General features: G+C 40.2%; 1 protein-coding gene across 1 annotated transcript in view; it reads right to left on the bottom strand.

The window, feature by feature from the left end:
* The window catches only part of LOC121381138 (advillin-like), a 78,794-nt gene that overhangs the window by 6,041 nt on the left and 56,483 nt on the right, over positions 1–16,270 (bottom strand). The window contains exon 25 of the mRNA XM_041510287.1: positions 13,630–13,755. Coding sequence (XP_041366221.1) covers positions 13,630–13,755 — 126 coding nt within the window. The remainder of the gene's footprint in view (positions 1–13,629; positions 13,756–16,270) is intronic.

Here is a 16,270-nt window from a genome sequence, read left to right as displayed (position 1 = left end):
GGCCTTTGTTGAACCTGTTATAGATCACTGGTCGGTGCAAGTGGTTTACACCTACCCATTGAGCCTTGCGGAGCACTCACTCAGGGTTTGGAGTCAGTATCTGGATTAAAAATCTCATACCTCGACTGGGATCCGAACCCAGTACTTACCAACCTGTAGACCGATGGCCTAACCACGACGCCACCGAGGCCGGTTTTCAGAATTGATGCGGCAATGCGGCTTTTTTTTTCTTTTCTTTTTTCTGTTTCTAAAGCATGGATTGCACAGAAAAGGTGGGCATATTTGATACCGAAATAAGGGGCATATTTAAAATGAAATTAGAATGCATGCATCGGCTATTGGATGTCAAACATTTGGTAATTATGACTCGTAGTCATCAGAGAAAACCCGCTACATTTTTCCATTAGCAGCAAGGGATATTTTACATGCACTTTTCCAAAGACAGGAAAGTACATACCGCGGCCTTGATCAGTTGCGGTGCACAGATTGGAACGAGAAAATTCCAATTAGTTGAATGGATCCACCGAAACTACAATGAAAGTATTTTAAAAACCTAGCCTAAATAACATCGGGACATTAGAAAACCAACTAGGACACTGCTATACTGGATCTGTGCTCTCTCCTCCGACGCAGACTAAAGACATTAAATGTTTTATTATGTTATTTTATTTTATTTTATTTTGTTTAATTTAATTTAGTTTTATTTATTTCCCATTATCTTTGGTCAGCATCGACCTGCGCCAGTCTGCGTCGGTTGCTTACGTGTTACAAATTTTATGGAAACTGGATTTAGTTTATGGCTTTAATATCTGGAAGTTAAAGCTCTTAAAAACTGTGCGATATTAGTTTTGTTTTATTAATGACACATAAAAATACCCCCAAACAGCAAAAGATAATTGCTATGTTGAAAACACTAACTTCTATATGGAGTTGTTTAATCTAAGGCGCTGATTCGGTGTGTGTGTGTATGTGTGTGTGTGTGTGTGTGTGTGTGTGTGTGTGTGTGTGTGTGTATGGGGGGGGTACTTGGGTGCACTCCCTCCCCCAGACTTCAAAGTGCCTCCTCTAAATTTAATGTTTAATGTATATTTATCTATTTCTTGCCAGTGGGGAAAATGTAATTACATATTGGTCGACTAAAAGTTCTATACTATCTACATATATCTTAGAATAGAGCGCAGGCACAAACCGATAGGGGTGTTTACTAGAGAGCACATCTGCCTTCGAACTTTGAAGAATTAGTCTATATACTACTGTCACGGGGATTCTATAATTCCCGTAACTGAATAAAACACGATTATCAAAATATCTCTCCTAACTGTATATCTATTAGATCTCTCTGTAACAGGTTGTTAAACCCTAATATGGCTCGTCTCTAGGTATGATCAGAGATATGATCTTATATAAAGTATATATTATTATAGCACGTTTAGCTCACTAGAAACACAACAAAACACAATACACTTTGGAATCTGTATTATCCTACGCTGACAAATGTACAGCCGTAGTAGTTAATTAATAACAGCAATAATAACAACCCAGAACTGATCACTTAATTAGTTAATCTCTAGATGTCTAGTTACACAATATGCGAATCACTTCACCGTTACACCACACCCACACGTGTGATAATTGAGAAACGCTTCCAGGAGAAGTTAATTAATAAAGGAATTACAACACCATTCCTAACTGGTTAATTTTTAATTAACCCCTACTACTCGTTCAGTAACGTGTGATAATTGAGAAACGCTTCTTGGGGAACTTAATTAATAAAGGAATTACAGCTCTATTCCTAACGGGTTAATTTTTAATTAACCCTTAACTACTCTTTCAGTAATCTTGTAACACAGAATTAATACTGGTACCTATCACAATAAAGACAATAACCTACAGTTTACCTAGGTCGTCTAGGATGACTGGCTAAGCTTTATATTACCAAATACTCGTATAATGTTAGAACAAAAAGTCTACGATTTACTTCGTCAGATGACCGAAGACACTGTCTAAAGAATATTGGTATAATACAGTATTAAAATATTTAAAGTCACATCAATCACATCAATGTTATACACAGAGCAGAAATGATATTTACCAAAGTCCAAACGGACTAACGTTCCCGGGAAGCTTCCTTTTGCCGTTCTCCTCGATATCTCTAAAAACTAGCTATTTATTATAAATCAGAATTCGCCTGGGGGTACAAGGCGGTACCTCCCCCTATCATCTGATATTCCAACTCTACTAGAGTCGGTATATTTCTCTCTGATCGTCAGACTTACTGACGCCATCGTCGCCAAATGACGGTCGTCGAAACCGCACTCGCAGAGGTATTACGTAACTACTCGCCACATGGCCTCCGCACCTGGCTAAGGGTGTGTATTAGGCGTACCGATCGAGGACCGTCGCGCAGAAGTATTACGTAACAAGTTGCCCATCTGGGCTTAAGTGCAATTAAACTGCACACGGCCCTCTAACACAATTAAAATCGCCACAGGCGAAAACAAATTTAAGAGCATGTCCCGTCACACACCCCCACCTCAAAAAGGATATTTCCTCTACTCTAGGAATAGGGAAATATACTACATTAAAACAAAAAGGTGCGTTAACCGACGCATACGGGCATTTATAACACATGTAATAATAAGGTGACTACCAGTAATCACACTGAGTCTCTGAGTCCCTGGTATACAAATAAAATATATATAAACAAAACAGAAATCAAGAATGTCAACACATTATCATAACGTTCAACTTCGGGACAGGGCATCAGCGATTACATTGGATGTGCCCTTGATATGTCCAATGGTAATTGGGTATTCTTGCAGAAGAAGACTCCATCTCAAAACTCTCTGGTTGGAGGCTTTCATTAGGATGGTCCAGTCCGTCTTCGTCTTCTGGGAACAGCACAGCTCCAGCACCCACATCACTGGCATCCACAGCTAGCTTGAAAGGCACTCGGTAGTCTGGTGCTGCCATCACGGGAGACGAGTAGCGCCTCTGCTTGAGCCGGTTGAATGACTTCTCGCATTCACCTGACCAATGGAACTTCGTTTCCTTCTTTCTCAGCGTCGCACGTTTTCCAGGTTTTCTCCGATAGGCATGCTGTCGACGCGGTGTAGCGTTGGGTTCCAAGCGCACATCTTGGCTTAAGGTATTGGTAACCGTTGGGAGGTTCTGACAAATGGAAACATTGTCTTGTTTCAACGTAGTCAACCTTGCTCGCTGGGGGTTCAAGTCTGCTAGAATCTGGCCGTTGGCCAACTTGACCTCTGCAGTCTTGACGTCATCACAGGAAATTGAGTGTCTCTCAATTTGGACCGGTCTCTCTGGAACTATCGGCAGTCTGTCAAAATAACCTTTTAGCAAATTGATGTGACAATACCTACTTTTCCTAACCCTATCAGGAGTGTTTATCACATACCCTGTCTCATTAACCCGTTGGTGCACAACATAGGGCCCGAAATACCTGTTCTGTAATGAACCCCGTTTAATGGGAAGGTACAGCAGCACCTTATCCCCTGGTTTAAATTCCCGACTCCTAGCCTTCTTATCAAGCACTGATTTTATTTTGCTCTGAGCATGGCTCAGTTGCTTCCTAGCCTTCCTATCAAACACTGATTTTAGTTTGCTCTGAGCATAGCTCAGATGCTTCCTAGCTAGTTCGGTCGCCGGCAACCTCCTATCTCTAACTCTTTTATTCATCAATACTCTCTCAGTTAACAATGTACTGCGAACTGCCAACAATTTTGGATCAGCCCCCTGCTCTCGAATTAACTCTTGTCTATTACAAGGTAAATCCCCTCTATCAAACACAACTGGTTCAATTCCCCTCTGCGGGAGATCAACAGGTTCCACCACATTTAATTTGTCAGTTGACTTATCTACCATTTTACTGATAACCTCATCCACTCCAATTTCATGGCTCACACACGTATCAGACAAATCACAAATATCCTCTAGGTCCCGTGCTAACCTACTGGCCATAGCCCTAGTCTTTACACACGCAGGATAACTAATCTCATCAACCTCACACTCTTTTATGGGTAAAGGGCTGTCTTTAATTAACAACTGGTCACATGTCGGCTGACAACACTGACTAGTCAAATCATTACCCAACAAAACTCCTATGTTTTCAACAGGCAAGTCCTTCACAACACCCATAACGACTGGTCCCGTCACAAACTTCGAACACAAGATAACCTTATGTAACCGGACAACCATTTTTTCTCCAGTAACCGAGGTTAAAGCCAAACTACGTCCTATGTCTGAATTTTCAATACCAGCTAAACACTTTTGCGTTATCAGACTCTGACTACACCCGGTATCTCTATAGATTGATATAGCCTTAGGACTCAATTCTTGTTTCACATCACAAACCATACCAGTGGACACATACGGGTTTACTTTTTCTGCCCTGGGACTAACCATTAACTCTCTCGCTAACGGAGCTGACCTCACTAAACCGACCACTTGCGCATTATCGCGTTTCCTTTTAAAACAGTCCCCGACAAGATGGTTATCCTTTTTACAGTAACTGCACTGTGGACGAAAAGTTCGTGCATTGGCTGATAATGCAGGTCTATCCTTACTTTGCCCACCAGGTGCATTCCTTGCCTGACTAGCTGACCAACTAGATGACTCTCCCCGATAGTTACTTTCCCGGGAAAAACCTGGCTAAAATTTCTTCTTATCACCCTGTTGTAAAGAGCTACCCTGTACTGCCTGAGCTTTGTGTATTAACACGTAATCATCTGCCACTATGCCTGCCTCCTCTATCTTTTTGACATCACGATCCTCTAAATGAATACGTAAGCTAACTGGTAATCCATTTTTAATGTCCTGTAAGATCAACAACTCCCGTAACTCGGTATATGACTCTACCTGATGAGAAATCACCCATTTATCAAACATCCCTGCCTTCTTAGCCACAAACTCACTATAAGACTGACCCTGCGTTTTTCTCAACTCGCTATACCGTAAACGATAATCCTCAGGTCGTAATTCATAAGCCCTCAACACTGCAGCCTTAACTAGGTCGTACTGACTTGCTCGTTCATCACTCATTGAATTATAAGCTATACTAGCCTTCCCCTTAAACTTAGACACGGCTAACAATGTCCACTTAGACTGCGGCCAATTTAGCTGCTTAGCAGCCCGTTCAAAAAGTTGAAAGAACATATCTACCTCCTGGTCATCAAATACCGGCACTGATCTATAAGCCTCCGACATGTTAAACCCATTTCCGGCTTCTCGTCTGACTTCTTCAGTATTCAACTTTAACTCATGTTCCACTTTTAATTTTTCTAACTGGAATTCTCTATCCCTATGTCTATCTTCTCTATCCCTCTCTTCTCTTTCTCTCTCTCTCTCTCTCTCTCTCTCTCTCTCTCTCTCTCTCTCTCTATCTTCTCTATCCCTATCTCTATCTTCTCTATCTCTATCTTCTTTCTCTCTATCTCTATCTTCTTTCTCTCTATCTTCTTTCTCTCTATCCCTCTCTTCTCTTTCTCTCTCTCTCTCTTTATCTAATGCACGTTCTTCTCTTTCGTACTCAAGTTTTTTAAAAGCTAATTGTTGTTCCACACTTAACTCATTTATCTCTATCTCTGGAACAATCTCACTGTCTTCCATAACAGGCCTATCACCAAAAACTTCCTGGATAATAATTGTCTTTATATCACCTAAGGTTTTAGCTGATGTTAAATCAATTTCTCGCTCACCCGCGATTTCAACTAACTCGGCCTTACGTGCTCGCTTAATCTCCACTACACTGAGCGTAGGCCTATCCAGCAAATTCTTATCCATGTTTAGATATGACGCACTTATTATTAATTAATTTTCTAGTAAACAACGTTGCTACTTCTGGTTAATTTATAAAATTAATTTATAAAGCCCCCATTTACAAACAATACTTTTTTAAATATGCATGTCCCGTTCCAGATCCCGGACGAGCCCCCAATTTTCTACTCCTGTCACGGGGATTCTATAATTCCCGTAACTGAATAAAACACGATTATCAAAATATCTCTCCTAACTGTATATCTATTAGATCTCTCTGTAACAGGCTGTTAAACCCTAGTATGGCTCGTCTCTAGGTATGATCAGAGATATGATCTTATATAAAGTATATATTATTATAGCACGTTTAGCTCACTAGAAACACAACAAAACACAATACACTTTGGAATCTGTATTATCCTACGCTGACAAATGTACAGCCGTAGTAGTTAATTAATAACAGCAATAATAACAACCCAGAACTGATCACTTAATTAGTTAATCTCTAGATGTCTAGTTACACAATATGCGAATCACTTCACCGTTACACCACACCCACACGTGTGATAATTGAGAAACGCTTCCAGGAGAAGTTAATTAATAAAGGAATTACAACACCATTCCTAACTGGTTAATTTTTAATTAACCCCTACTACTCGTTCAGTAACGTGTGATAATTGAGAAACGCTTCTTGGGGAACTTAATTAATAAAGGAATTACAGCTCTATTCCTAACGGGTTAATTTTTAATTAACCCTTAACTACTCTTTCAGTAATCTTGTAACACAGAATTAATACTGGTACCTATCACAATAAAGACAATAACCTACAGTTTACCTAGGTCGTCTAGGATGACTGGCTAAGCTTTATATTACCAAATACTCGTATAATGTTAGAACAAAAAGTCTACGATTTACTTCGTCAGATGACCGAAGACACTGTCTAAAGAATATTGGTATAATACAGTATTAAAATATTTAAAGTCACATCAATCACATCAATGTTATACACAGAGCAGAAATGATATTTACCAAAGTCCAAACGGACTAACGTTCCCGGGAAGCTTCCTTTTGCCGTTCTCCTCGATATCTCTAAAAACTAGCTATTTATTATAAATCAGAATTCGCCTGGGGGTACAAGGCGGTACCTCCCCCTATCATCTGATATTCCAACTCTACTAGAGTCGGTATATTTCTCTCTGATCGTCAGACTTACTGACGCCATCGTCGCCAAATCACGGTCGTTGAAACCGCACTCGCAGAGGTATTACGTAACTACTCGCCACATGGCCTCCGCACCTGACTAAGGGTGTGTATTAGGCGTACCGATCGAGGACCGTCGCGCAGAAGTATTACGTAACAAGTTGCCCATCTGGGCTTAAGTGCAATTAAACTGCACACGGCCCTCTAACACAATTAAAATCGCCACAAATTTAAGAGCATGTCCCGTCACAACTACCCCGTAAATCTAGTATTTAATTTTCTATTTTGTCATCTATTTTGTATTTTTTGGTTGGTTTTGTTTTTGTTTTTGTTTTTGTGTTTGTTTTTGTTGTTGTTATAATGGGTTTTGTTTTGGAGGGTGAAGTGGGATTAGCGCCCACATTTATATGTGTACTGCAGGTGCATTTAAAAAAGAAAGAAAAGGAAAATGTCTCTGTTTGAGGTGCACCGTCAAAATATTTACGGAGTAGTGGATGTGATTGGTAGTAATATGTGACACTGATTATTTGTGCAAATACTATTATCCATTGACAATACATAAATACACATATTTGTAATACAGTTGTTATGCAGTATATATCAGAGGTTGAAACTAATGCGGGGTACCCCCAAAAATGGAACTGCAATTTTCAGCAAAAATGACGGTTGCTATTAAAAACATTAATTAAATCTCTTAAATGGTATGTGACCACCCCCCCCCCCCCTCCCATTTTCTGGCAGGTAGATTAGATGAGGGGTGCCACACCTTTTTATTGCTGTACTTCCTGGGTGTGTTGTTGATACGCTGCTTATATCAGTTTTATTAGTAAACGTTAACTTTATCGGCAATAGGAATTGATTTGGTCTATTAGAACCTTTTCGACCACTCAAGTCGATCAATACTCTGGCGTTGTTTTAACTTCATTAGCTGCGGGGAATCCGAGACCAATTTAGCGGAGCCGTTTGATGAAAACCGGTTTAGTGATGGCGGGCAAACATGACTGACGGCTCCCAAGGATCACCGGTCATCCTAAATAAATCTATAACCCTGGTAACAGTCCTAACAGAGATCTTGATTGATCACTGGCTGACATTATCGCAAATGAAACTAGTCTTTGTCGACCCAGTCTGGTCTAAGACCGAGTCTAAGAAAGTTAAATTTAAACGGAGTACTCTGCCCTTCGAAAGAAAGAAATGTTTTATTAACGATGCACTCAACACATTTTATGTACAGCTATATGGCGTCAAACATATGGTTAAGGACCACACAGATATTGAGAAAGGAAACCCGCTGTCGCCACTTCATGGGCTACTCTTTTTTCGATTAGCAGCAAGGGTTCTTTTATGTGCACCATCCCACAGACAGAGTAGTACATACCACGGCCTTTGATGTACCAGTCGTGGTGCACTGGCTGGAGCGAGAAATAGCCGAATAGGTGCACCGACGGGGATCGATCATAGACCGACCGCGCATTAAGCGAACGCTTTACCACTGGGCTATGTCCCGCCCCTACGCTCGAATGGAAGGGCGAGGGCATAATCGAAATGTTTATTTTTAGATAACTTCCAAAGACAATTCCTTAAGAACAAAATAGTACTGTCTATCGATGAAAATTTTCAGCGGCTATTTTTGTCTTTAATATAGAAAGTTAAAGTTGGTGTTGTTAAACGACACCACTAGAGCACATTGATTTGTTAATCTTCGGCTATTGGATGTCAAACATTTGGTAACTTCTACATATAGTCTAAGAAAAGAAACCCGCTACATGTTTCCATTAGCAGCAAGGGATCTTTTATATGCACGATTCCATAAACAGGATATCAAATACCACGACCTTTGATATACCAGTCGTGGTGCGCTGGCTGGAGCGAGAAATAGCCCAATGGGCCCATCGACGGGGTTAATATAGAAGAACCAAAAAGACAATCTTGTAGCCGTTAATTTGCGAAGGGTCATAGCCTCTCCCTCTGGTTCCAAGGAGACTGTATAAGAAAGGTTCCAAGGAGACTGTGTAAGGAAGGTTCCAAGGAGACTGTATAAGAAAGGTTCCAAGGAGACTGTATAAGGAAGGTTCCAAGGAGACTGTATAAGAAAGGTTCCAAGGAGACTGTGTAAGGAAGGTTCCAAGGAGACTGTATAAGAAAGGTTCCAAGGAGACTGTGTAAGGAAGGTTCCAAGGAGACTGTATAAGGAAGGTTCCAAGGAGACTGTAAGGAAGGTTCCAAGGAGACTGTAAGGAAGGTTCCAAGGAGACTGTATAAGGAAGGTTCCAAGGAGACTGTATAAGGAAGGTTCCAAGGAGACTGTGTAAGGAAGGGTCCAAGAGACTGTGTAAGGAAGGTTCCAAGGAGACTGTATAAGAAAGGTTCCAAGGAGACTGTATAATAAAGGTTCCAAGGAGACTGTGTAAGGAAGGTTCCGAGAAGACTATAAGGAATGTTCCAAGGAGACAATATAAGGAATGTTCCAAGGAGACTGTATAAGGAAGGTGCCAAGGAGACTGTATAAGAAAGGTTCCAAGGAGACTGTATAAGGAAGGTTCCCAGAATGTTGTGTTGACAGGAGACAGAGGTATCGAGACTGAAATTTTATTTCGTTTCAACTTATTGTCGTGCTTATATCCAACTAAAATTCAAGCACGCTATCCTGGGTACACACCTCGGCTATCTGGGATTGGGCTGTCTGTCCAGGACAGTGGGTTAGTTGTTAGTTGATTAGTGGTAGAGAAGAGGGTGTAGTGGTCTTACATCTACCCATAGAGTCATTGCAACTCGCTCTGGGTGAGAGCCGGTATCGGGATGCGAACCCTTAACCACGACACCACCAAGGCCGAAGACTGTATAAGAAAGGTTCCCAGAATGTTTGTGTTGACAGGAGACTGAAAGGGAGCCACTAGATTGTTAAACTGGCCAGGGAAAGCGCGCCAAAGTTGATTCCGTGGCGGGAAAAAGCAATTCCATTTTCGTTTAGAGTTTCGACTATCACGACGGGCAGCTATTAGGGTGACAGCCGGTGTTTTTATCGGGAAATGAAGTGTCTTATCCACGTACGTGCTCATTTCCGCGGATTTCGAGAAATAGTCTTCAATCAACACCTCTGTCAAACAACGGAGCAATACTTTGGTGTACTTTCCAGAGTAAAGTAATTGCTTAGCTAGAGACTGCAGGCATCACGCCACCATTTGTAGTGTTGTTATAGCAGCTTAATGTAGTCAGGTTTAGGAAATAGTTCATCATAAAAAAATATTGTGATATGTCTTCTGCAATTTGTTTTTGATGATTGCAGGATAGGATACCATATTAATGTGCTTACATCCAATCAAGGTTCAGACACATCTCTCTCGAGAACAACCTCTGACTTCGCCAGTGACTGAGTCCGTAGAGAGAGAGAGAGAGAGAGAGAGAGAGAGAGAGAGAGAGAGAGAGAGAGAGAGAGAGAGAGAGAGAGAGAGAGAGAGAGAGAGAGAGACACACACACACACACACACACACACAGAGAGACACACACACAGAGAGAGACACACACACACACACACACACACACACACACACACACACACAGAGAGAGAGAGACACAGAGAATGGGTGGAGGTAGAATTTGGAATAGCAATTAGTAAAAAAAAGTTAATATAAGGTTTTTAAAGTTATCTAACCAAAAACCAAAAGGAACTGACTGCTCGACCCAATATTTATATAATTTTAAGACTGTTAAAAATAAGTGAGACAACGAAGAGAGGATCGGACTATTTAATAATATAGACAAAAAGGGTAATTTTGGCATAAATGTTTGAACGAAGTTCTAAAGTTTAAAGTCCTATCTATATGTTCACGTGTATAGTCTTGTTACGGCCGTTAAGGTGCACAGCTTGTACGGACGAATTGGGTTGCATTCCGTTAAGAAAACCCCCTAAAATGACAGTCATTAGATGTGGAAGGTGTAATGCTGTGATGTGCAGAAATATAGATCCTGAGAAGTCGGATCCGTCAAAAAAAAGTTAAAAGTTTGTTTTGTTTAACGACACCACTAGAGCACATTGAATTATTAATAATCGGCTATTGAATGTCAACCATTTGGTAATTTTAACATATGGCCCCGTGCTTGCAATGCTTAATAAAGTCCAGACTTTAACGTCCTGTCAACGCCATTCAAATAGCATTACGTTAAAGTCTAGACTTTAAATTTTATAAGCATGGGCCATGGACTAAGAAAGGAAACTCGCTACATTTTTCCACTGGTGGCAACGGTGGTGCAGGCTATCGAAACAAGAAGCGTCCTAACATTCAATCAGTTCCAATGGCCGCATACATCCCAGTAGAAAACTCGTTTCGTTTACAAAAACAACTCCAATGAAGGATTCCCAAGTCGAGCAGACGATAGCACGTGCAAGCGAGCACAGGCGAAGCGAACACGTTTTACTGCGGCGAACTCCAGGGCCCCGTTCCACGAAGCGATCTTGGCGCTAAGATCACCTTAAATGCATAATTAACTAATGCAGTTAAGATGATCTTAGTGCTAAGATCGCTTTGTGGAACGGAACTCAGACCAGGAATGATTACAAGAGGGTTGACCACTCAGTATTACAGTAGGTTTTATGACCACCAAAGATCTTGAAGGACGATTGTGGTCAGAAGTGAAATTTGAAAGTTGGCGGTTTTTTTATCAGTAAATCGCAAATTCAAACAATAAAAATGACTAAAAACAAAACAACAACAACAACTGTATTATCAACAGAATGAAAAAGATTGACAGAAATAAATATTCCACAGTGATTAATCGACCTTCCTGGAAATTGTCAAAATCGAGAATGACACCCCACGCACGTGTACGGGGCAACTGCGTGATGCATGTGCAAACTATGGAATGTGTTTAGGTGTGTTGATAAACAGACCTGAACGTTCTTTACTAGGATGTCTGTGGTCAAAACGTATGTTCGGTCTAATAGTTGATATTAACATTAATATTTCAGATTCCCCTAATTTTTTTTCAAGAGTATATTTAATGCTAACTGATAAAAACTGTGAAAGTGGTATGGTGCCACTTGTATAACAGCAACATAATGCGGTGCTATGGCATAAAGGAGGCTAACTGAAGATTTGCATGTTAATATTTTCGAAGGTTCGTGTCAAGGAAAAAGAAAGAAATGTTTTATTTAACGACGCACTCAACACATTTTATTTACGGTTATATGGCGTCAGACATATGATCAAGGACCACACAGATTTTGAGAGGAAACCCGCTGTCGCCACTTCATGGGCTACTCTTTCCGATTAGCAGCAAAGGATCTTTTGTTTGCGCTTCCCACAGAGAGGATAGCACAAACCATGGCCTTTGTTGAACCAGTTATGGATCACTGGTAGGTGCAAGTGGTTTACACCTACCCATTGAGCCTTGCGGAGCACTCACTCAGGGTTTGGAGTCGGTATCTGGATTAAAAATCCCATGCCTCGACTGGGATCCGAACCCAGTACCTACCAGCCTGTTGACCGATGGCCTAACCACAACGGTTAGGGGTGGGGAGACTGGTCACAAGTGTCCTTTTTAATGACTACCCTCCCTCCCCACTAATTTACCATGAAAACGCTTTTCTGAGCATCGTTATTTCCAAATTTTCCACGGAACCTAAACTCTTACAGTTATTGCCCCTCCACCGGCCTCGGTGGTGTCGTGGTTTGGCCATCGGTCTACAGGCTGGTAGGTACTGGGTTCGGATCCCAGTCGAGGCATGGGATTTTTAATGCATATACCGACTCCACACACTGAGTGAGTGCTCCGCAAGGCTCAGTGGGTAGGTGTAAACCTCTTGCACCGACCAGTGATCCATAACTGGGTCAACAAAGGCTATGGTTTGTGCTATCCTGTCTGTGGGAAGCGCAAATAAAAGATCCTTTGCTGCCTGTCGTAAAAGAGTAGCGTATGTGGCGACAGCGGGTTTCCTCTAAAAAAAACTGTGTCAGAATGATCATATGTTTGACGTCCAATAGCCGATGATAAGATACAAAAAAAAAATCAATGTGCTCTAGTGGCGTCGTTAAATAAAACAAACACCCCCTTTAAGTGCTCGTTTGTCTTCGACACCTAAACTGCCCTGTTTAGAATTTTTTTTATTTTAGTTGTTTTATTGTTTAAACAATATTTTCTTCTTCTTTTTTTTAACCTATCTATATTTTCGTGCTTATATGATCTTATTAAAGGACAGGACGTAGCCCAGTGGTACAACGCTGGCTTGATGCGCGTTCGGTCTGGAATCGATTCTCGTTCCAGCCGGCATCTTCGTGCTCGTTGTCGTCGACACACTATAACTATTTATATTTATGAAAAGTTGACGTGTTTTTGGTCATTCGGTGATTTTATTTAAGGATTGGCCCTGCGAGTTGTCGTAGATATAAATTGTAAACAAAACGAACAACAAACAAACCCAAAAACTCCCAAACAACAAAACAATAACAAAAGCAACAGCAACAACGACGACAACAACAAAAACCCCAAAAAACCCCAACCCCCTTCAAACAAAAATAATACACTAAAAAAAACCCTACAATAACAAATACAGAAGAAAAACAACCCCAAAAAAGCAACAACAAAAAACAAAAACAAAAAAAACAAAAAAAGAAGAAAAGAAAAGAAAAAAGGAACATAACAACAACAACCATACCCCATATCCCTCTGTGGACCAGGCCTTGAAATGCATCGTGAAAGAGCGTGGTTCCGCCCCCTGTGAAACGAAGTTCACCAGAACGTCTATATCATCTCTTCCCGCCACATCAGAAGCAATGTAGTCCTACACAGAAAAAGAAAAAACAACAACAACCGCTGTATTCAGTATAATGTAATGTTGATTTCTATAAAGTATGGAACACATTGGATGTCGCCGCAGATCAACAAAAGTGTTACGGTTGTACACCACCATTAATTATTATATGCCATTAAATACAATTTGTATGTCAAAATATATTCTGTGAAAAATGCAACAATATCGAGAGGGTCACATGACTGCTAGCTTTAGGGAGTACTTTCCCTTAATAACTATCTTGTAAAAATAACTAAATCAGCAAACATTTTAGTTAGCTACCCGTATGCCAGAGCACCGCCTCAAATTGTTGTTATACAAGTAGCAGAATACCATTTGTACAGATGCTATCGGTTAAAATTTTCGTGGTTTTGCTAAAATACACATTTTGTTGGGTATGTTCATGGTTTTGTTAAAATACACATTTTGTTGGGTATTTTCGTGGTTTTGTTAAAATACACAGTTTGCTGGGTATGTTCGTGGTTTTGTTAAAATACACATTTTGTTGGGTATGTTCGTGGTTTTGTTAAAATACACATTTTGTTGGGTATGTTCGTGGTGGCATTGTTAAAATACACATTTTGTTGGGTTTGTTCGTGGTTTTGTTAAAATACACATTTTTGGGGGTATGTTCGTGGTGGTTTTGTTAAAATACACATTTTGTTGGGTATGTTCGTGGTTTTGTTAAAAATACACATTTTGTTGGGTATGTTCGTGATTTTGCTAAATTACACATTTTGTTGGGTATGTTCGTGGTTTTGTTAAAATACACATTTTGTTGGGTATATTCGTGGTTTTGTTAAAATACACATTTTGTTGGGTATGTTCGTGGTTTTGTTAAAAGACACATTTTGTTTGGTACTTAAATTCGTGGATCGAAAAAGTAATATAAATGTGTATTATATGCAAACATGTATTATATGTTCGTTGTATTCTTAATTTCGTTGACTGCATCAGTCCACGAATTACATGAAAATTAGAGGACCACGAAAAAAACGTGATTTAACAGTATTCTCGGTTTTCAGCCCTAGCAACACTTCCGTTTCTCCCCAACAAAATAAACACACATCCTACGTTTTCTGTCTTAAACCCCCCTCCCCCCCCCCCCCCCCCACACACACACAAATAAATTTAAAAAACCCGCACTATCTTGTTTTAAATATAAAGCATTATACGGATAAATATATTTGCAATCTGAGCTTTTACCGATTTATTTCAAATTTCGTTTGGCCTTTGGAAGAAATATTAAACTTGTACGTACGAAATTATTTTAGACAAAAATCGATATTGAGTTACTGCAAAATATACTCTTCAAAAAAAGTAGGGGAACTCTAATAAGAATTTACAATTGCCAAAATTGTAAGGTATATTAGCTGTAGACCTCCAGTTGCTATTCACCGATTTTGTTTTACTGTCAATCCACTTATCTTAGGTCAGTTACTGTCCTATTATATACTCTTCAAAAAAGTAAGCGAACTCTAATAAGAATTTACAATTGCCAAAATTGTAAGGTATATTAGCTGTGGGGAATGGTTCTATGATAATAGTGAATTAATTGGGCAAACATTACAACCGGTAGTTCAGTATTACAGTAGGTTTTATGACCACCAAAGACTTTGAAGGATGACTGGGGTCAGAAGTGAAATTTGAAAGTTGACATTTTTTTTATCAGTAAATCGCAAATGTTCCACAGTGATTAATCGACCTTCTTGGAAATTGTCAAAATCGAGAATGACACCCCACATACGTGTACGGGGCAACTGCGTGATGCACGTGCAAACTATGGAATGTGTTTCGGTGTGTTGATCAACAGACCTGAACGTTCTTTACTAGGATGTCTGTGGTCAAAATGTATGTTCGGTCTAATAGTTGATATTAACATTTTTGAAGAGCACATTACGATGTCCAGAAATACATTGGTTATAGATATTCATATTCCAAGCAAGAAAATGTAAGTGAATTGTAATTTTACCAATGTAAAAAATAGTTTTTTTGTGCCGAAAACCGTTTAAAATGGCTGCAAACACAGGATAGTCCCTTTATGCTAGGATAAGACTACCAACTGGCAGCAGAAAGTTGGCCAACTCTGCTATTACGACTTCTACGACTGTCCATTTGCTAGTCTGAGCGCTCTTACAACTCAATTCTCATCGTATAACCCATTAATTTTTGTTGTTAATCTGAGCACACCCGTCGTAAGTCTTAGAGTTACTGTTGATTTGACCTACTTCGTCGTGACAGTTGACAGTCTAAGCCTAGCATTAATCTGCTGAAATAAGTAACTACATGACGAATGGTGGTGTGTAACCTTTATTATGGAAGGGGTCGCAGAAGACCTGTAACAGATTAAGGCACAGTGCGTTAAAGGGGCAGTACTGGCTGGCCTCTGTAATGTAGTGGCTAAGTCATCGGACATAAGGCTGATAGGTACTGGGCTCGTACCCCGGAACCAGCTTCCACACAGAACGAGTTTAAACGGCTCATTGGGTAGGTGTAAAACCACTAC

Source organism: Gigantopelta aegis, chromosome 2 (genome assembly GCF_016097555.1).
Source record: "Gigantopelta aegis isolate Gae_Host chromosome 2, Gae_host_genome, whole genome shotgun sequence".
Classification (NCBI taxonomy): Eukaryota; Metazoa; Mollusca; class Gastropoda; order Neomphalida; family Peltospiridae; genus Gigantopelta; species Gigantopelta aegis.
This window is presented reverse-complemented; position numbering and strand designations above follow the sequence as displayed.